The 6,321-nt window shown below is 41.4% G+C and overlaps 1 protein-coding gene across 1 annotated transcript in view; it reads right to left on the reverse strand.

Moving 5' to 3' along the window:
• The window catches only part of npc1 (Niemann-Pick disease, type C1), a 31,424-nt gene extending 26,168 nt beyond the window's left edge, over positions 1 to 5,256 (reverse strand). Inside the window, exon 1 of the mRNA XM_080546720.1 lies at positions 5,163 to 5,256. Within this exon, the coding sequence (XP_080402846.1) occupies positions 5,163 to 5,240 (78 nt within the window). The 5' untranslated portion in view covers positions 5,241 to 5,256. The remainder of the gene's footprint in view (positions 1 to 5,162) is intronic.
• Between the last annotated feature and the right edge of the window lie 1,065 nt (positions 5,257 to 6,321).

Consider the following 6,321-nt stretch of genomic DNA (forward strand, 5'->3'; position numbering starts at 1 on the left):
ACAAATAACACAACTAATTAATTGTGAATATTAAAACCATCATGCCTAGAAAATCTGGCAAATCATGCCGTTGAATGAAAACATTAATGCTGGCAGAGCACACATTAGGCCTATATAAGTGGCACGGCCACTTTAAACTTTAAAATGGAACGTTCTCTGGCGTGCACGTAGATCCATGGTAACTGTTGGAATCAGAATGTAATGTAATGTAATGCTGCAGGTAACTTAGGCTACTTACATGTTTAAAGTCTTAACATTATGTCAGGTGGTGTGCTGCCAGTCTTTTTCATAATTTCTAGCCATCTTTCTTCCTTCCTTCCTTCCTTCCTTCCTTCCTTTCTTCCAAAACACATTTCCTCATTGCAATTACATATTCATTACAGGCTTATTACGCCCACCTCCCTGTCTACTATCCTTGTTGCCACAATGTAACAACTCATAACAACACACTTAATTCATGACACTGTATGAAGTAGTGTGTGTGTGTGTGTGTGTGTGTGTGTGTACTGTCCCATACAGTAGGCTTGGAGTGGATTAGCGCACACACACACACACACACACACACACACACACACACACACACACACACACACACACACACACACACACACAGTCACACACACACACACACACACACACACACACACTAACTTGAGCTACTTAAGATACGTTCACTTGTCCAAAAGACAAAGTACCTGAAAAAGCTTAATGTCAAGCCCATATTGTATTTCATATTTAGTAACATGTAAGCAGTGGGTCCACAGTATTTCATATTTAGTAACATGTAAGCAGTGGGTCCACAGTATTTCATATTTAGTAACATGTAAACAGTGGGTCCACTGTATTTCATATTTAGTAACATGTAAGCAGTGGGTCCACAGTATTTCATATTTAGTAACATGTAAGCAGTGGGTCCACAGTATTTCATATTTAGTAACATGTAAGCAGTGGGTCCACAGTATTTCATATTTAGTAACATGTAAACAGTGGGTCCACTGTATTTCATATTTAGTAACATGTAAGCAGTGGGTCCACAGTATTTCATATTTAGTAACATGTAAGCAGTGGGTCCACAGTATTTCATATTTAGTAACATGTAAGCAGTGGGTCCACAGTATTTCATATTTAGTAACATGTAGGCTAAGCAGCAGTGGGTCCACTGTATTTCGTATTCAGTAGCCTAACATGTAAGCAGTGGGTCCACAGTATTTCATATTTAGTAACATGTAGGCTAAGCAGTGGGTCCACTGTATTTCATATTTAGTAACATGTAAGCAGTGGGTCCACTGTATTTTTTGTCTTATTCCACATGATATTGTTCTCAATCTTCAAAGTCAATAAATGTGATCTGGGAGACCATGATATGAAGGTCAAAAAATCTGTGTGGTCACTGGTCAATAAAAGTTATCTGCACCATACCCACTGATCATGGTGGCAACGGAATATGCCCTTTTTTAACCTTACCCCTGAATTTCATACACATCTTCAAAATAGCTGAGACCAGAAACATGAGTCAACAGACTTTCCCAATGAATGCAAATAGTCATTGCACTAGTCCTTCACAGTGAAGACGGACCAAGCACTGGTGTTTTTTTGGGGTGCATTGTGTTTCCACCCCCCAGAGTGATTCTGAGGACTTCTGAGGGAGAGCAAACTGTCAACGTCGTCAGAAAGGCGCTTCCTACAGAGTTTCAACCTCAAACCAGCATGACTACTCTTAATCACTGCAGTCACTGTGTACTTGTACTCTGCAATGACAATAAAGTTGAATCTAAATCATCTAATCTAAGCTAACTGAAACAATACATCTTTCAATTCATCTTTCTACAGCTAATTTCTTAGTAACATGCCTTTTAAACTAGCAAAGGAGTTGTGTGGTTGAATGTAAGGCACATTGTAGTTATTATAGCCTAGATTGTTCTGTTAGGCTGTCAGCCAGATGAGCCAGTGACATTTCCCATGACATGAAACTGTGCTTACCTGAATGAATGAATGAATGAATGAATGAATGAATGAACTTTATTGTCATTGCTACAGTACAGGTACCAAACAACGAAATTTAGGACACCTGCAGCTGTGCAAATGTTATAGCATGCTTCTAAATGTTACTCCAAACCAAAATAACGGTTTATATTGCGTTTTCTTGCTTTTGTAAATAGCTTACTCTATGGGCTGAACTTTGGCCTTCTTTTCACTGTGAAAGGTTAATTTCACCATAGTTAAGTGTACACTTTTTGATTTATTGATTTTTACAGTGCAGAATCACACCGAGGTGTCTCAGTGGACTTTACATCAAACACTTGTGTTAGAGAATCAGTTAAGCCGCCAACCTCCTGTGGGTCAGGCTTCTCAAACCTGCTGAGATGCAGGTATATTAAACCTGCTTTGAAGGTTACTGAAACATGCAGGGTTTAACAAACCCATTGAGGCAGGTTTCTGGAACCTGAATGCAAAAAACCCTGCTTGGAGCAGGTTTTCCGAAAGGTGCTGATGTGTAGGTAAAGCACACCTTCTTAAACACGGACGTGTTGGACAACCAGGTAAACCAGGTTTTTTTAAACACACAAGCAGGTTAACAGAAGTGGCACATCTGCAGGTTTATGGGTGTCTGGCTGTCTGCCTACACATGCAATTTGCAGGCTGTATTCATGGGGTTGCGTTGTATAGAATCTAGTCTTGTCAAGTGACACTATTAGTTCCTGAATTGTCAGGGGGGAAATCTTTATTTAGAGCATCAAAACATAAGCTGAAGTCATACTAGACTGGCCTTCCTGATCATGTGTACCAGTGTCAAATGACTCATATAATATGTGTCTCTTATCAATTGCACGGTCTTTAACACCACTCAAACGAGATGGGAATAAATAGGGGTGTGTTGTGAGGGCTTTAATCTAATTGTTTATCTTCTTTCTGTGACAAGGGTTTGGTCTTCGACATAAGCACACTGCCCTTGTTTCACGATAGGGTTAAGCGGAAGACCCGCCAAGAACAGATTGTAAGGGTGATGTCATTCATTAGCTTGTCAAACCGAAGGAACCAGGACATTCCCGAAGAGCAACTAGCTAACTTGTTTTCAGTATCCAAGCATTTATCAACACCATATCTTACAGACAATAAACCGGTTTAATTATTGTTTTAACAGTTCTCGGCACTGAATAATAATAGAACAATAGAACTTAATAGTTCAAGTGTAAAGGTGTCACTTTGACTTTGAGGACGCAGAACATTGTGCCAATAAGGTAGTAAATGCCGTGTTTTAGTGTAGGTATGAGTGAGTTAGTTTAATGCGTGGGGAGCAGAAGCTCTAATTTAGCTGTCAGGTTTCTGAACGAATGTGCTTAGGACGCTCATTCATCATCCATTCTCCTTCTGACCGAGGCTGGGTGAGGGTTGTACTGACTGAGGCTGGGTGAGGGTTGTACTGACTGAGGCTGGGTGAGGGTTGTCCTGACTGACTGAGGCTGGGTGAGGGTTGTTCTGACGGAGGCTGGGTGAGGGTTGTCCTGACTGAGGCTGGGTGAGGGTTGTTCTGACGGAGGCTGGGTGAGGGTTGTCCTGACTGAGGCTGGGTGAGGGTGGTACTGACTGAGGCTGGGTGAGGGTTGTCCTGACTGAGGCTGGGTGAGGGTGGTACTGACTGAGGCTGGGTGAGGGTTGTACTGACTGAGGCTGGGTGAGGGTTGTCCTGACTGAAGGCTGGGTGAGGGTTGTTCTGACTGAGGCTGGGTGAGGGTTGTCCTGACTGAGGCTGGGTGAGGGTTGTCCTGACTGAAGGCTGGGTGAGGGTTGTCCTGACTGACTGAGGCTGGGTGAGGGTTGTCCTGACTGAAGGCTGGGTGAGGGTTGTTCTGACTGAGGCTGGGTGAGGGTTGTCCTGACTGAGGCTGGGTGAGGGTTGTCCTGACTGACTGAGGCTGGGTGAGGGTTGTCCTGACTGAGGCTGGGTGAGGGTTGTCCTGACTGAGGCTGGGTGAGGGTTGTCCTGACTGAGGCTGGGTGAGGGTTGTCCTGACTGACTGAGGCTGGGTGAGGGTGGTACTGACTGAGGCTGGGTGAGGGTTGTTCTGACTGAGGCTGGGTGAGGGTTGTCCTGACTGAGGCTGGGTGAGGGTTGTTCTGACTGAGGCTGGGTGAGGGTTGTCCTGACTGAGGCAGGGTGAGGGTTGGAAACAGGGCTGCCAAGTTTCACCAAAAGTTTGGAGTGAGATTTGGCGGTGGAGCGACCCAAAACTGTGGCAGCGGCGGCCCCTCTCTCCCACCCAATTATTTGTGCTAGTTTCCTGCAATTTTACATGTTGTTCATAATAAACCAGCACAAGAAATGAAAATAATGAACATTTTATAAAACAAGACAAAATATGAAATCTTAATAAACAGCCTACAGACTCTAAAAGAAAAGTGGGCCCCATCAACAGGACAATTGGACCCCCAATTGTTGTATTTGTATTGTAAATTGTAATTATTATTATTAATGTACCTGGTTGTTACAGTAGAGAAACAAAAAACAGTTACCAAAACGGAATATTTACTAGCTAAGATTGGCAAAAGATTTGCGTGGTGCAACTGAAATTAGTAAACAACTAGTTTGAAAGTAGCTAGTAACAACTAGGGGTTTAGTAACTACTAAATGCCTGCAACTTGGAAACGTGACACCGCGTACTTGACTTGAGCCGCGTGAGAATGACACAACACATGTGTCGTAATGTGTTGAGTTGACTGTCTACCACTGAGCTTCATCATGGGCTTGATCTAAACCGGCTCGACGTGTGGTTAGTTAGTTTAGTTACTCCTCTATCTGATCTGAAGGGCCTGATTATATCATTATAATGAGCTTAGCTGCCCATTTCGAAGCATCAGCAGCTCACATGACGAGGGTGGTGAGCGTGTCAGAGCAGAGATGCATCATGTCAGCAGAGAGAGAGATAGATGGATTAGATATGGACACTAGCCCATATCTACATGAGCGGATATACATATTCACATCTTCATCTAGATAGTTCTGAAAGTCTTCCTCTCGTTAGCCGGTTCTTATCTATTCTAGCTAGCTCAGTTAGCTTCCTCGCTAGTTAGCTTTCTCAGTCTAGGCGCATAGCAACTTCAGAACTATCACTCGGTAGCTAAGCAACACATAGTTCATGACCTCTTTTCAATAACTCACTTACCCATTGATAATGTCCCTCTGTCAAGATGATCAAGAGGGAAAATAAAACTAAATTGCTTCTCTCTGATAAGAGTCCCATCCCTCTGACTCTAGAAAAAGACTACAATATTATCAGCCAAAGTTCGGCGTTTCCTGTTATTGTTGCTATGCAGTCTCTTCTTCGTGACATAATGGTGACTGGAGAAGAAGCACCGTTTGGCACTCCTGCCCCCTGCCGGATTGGAATGATTTATCATCCTTATGTCTGTACTGCCTGTAGGCCAAACATGGAGAGACCACCACACTTATTGTTTTTGTTGTGTCTATTTATTTAAAAAGAAAAGAAGAAAACTAAGAATAATAATAAATGAATAAATAATAATAATAATAATAAAAATAGGAGTTCTTTAATATAATAAAATGAGTTATTTAATCTAATAAAACCTTTAATGAATGTATATTTTGGCTGTCCTTTCACAACGATGGTTGTACATGTTAAGAGTTCATAAAGAGTGTCATGTACATGTGAGCTAACTATGAATTAGAGCTAGCTAATATATATATATATATATATGGCCAACTCCTCCATCTACTAAATACATCAACAAAATAATGTAATGACAGCTTCTGCAAGCGAGATCATTCACCATGATGATGGATGTTAGCTTTGTTCATATCCCACCCTCATCTTGTCCATCTTATATGAGCTTCGTCTTCCAGCAAAGATCATCTTCTATCACAAACACAAACAGTAAGTCTGAGAAAACTCCAATACACTGACAATACATTCCTCTGCTGAGTAACAGTCTTTGATCAGAGGAATATATTTAGCTACATATGTTGACCTCATATAGCCTATAGAGGAACATATTTATAATAATAGTATAACATGTTCTTTTCAGTTACATTATTGTGAATCTACTGCCCTGTATTTTAAATATGGAAAACTGAAGTAAAGTGGGTTCTGAGCACTGCAGACCATCACCATTCTTCTATTAAAGCATGAATGGCATTCATTTAAATGACCACACTTTGTTTTGATGCTATTTGAGAATATTTAGGAGATTATAGGAGATTTTATTATATATTAAATTTGAGAGGAACTTCCATAGATTGACTGTAGTAGGCCTAACTAAATAACAGTGAATCAATTCCCCTTAAACTGAATGCACATCAGAGAG

Source organism: Nansenia antarctica (assembly GCF_963989245.1).
Source record: "Nansenia antarctica genome assembly, chromosome: 16".
Taxonomy (NCBI): Eukaryota; Metazoa; Chordata; class Actinopteri; order Argentiniformes; family Microstomatidae; genus Nansenia; species Nansenia antarctica.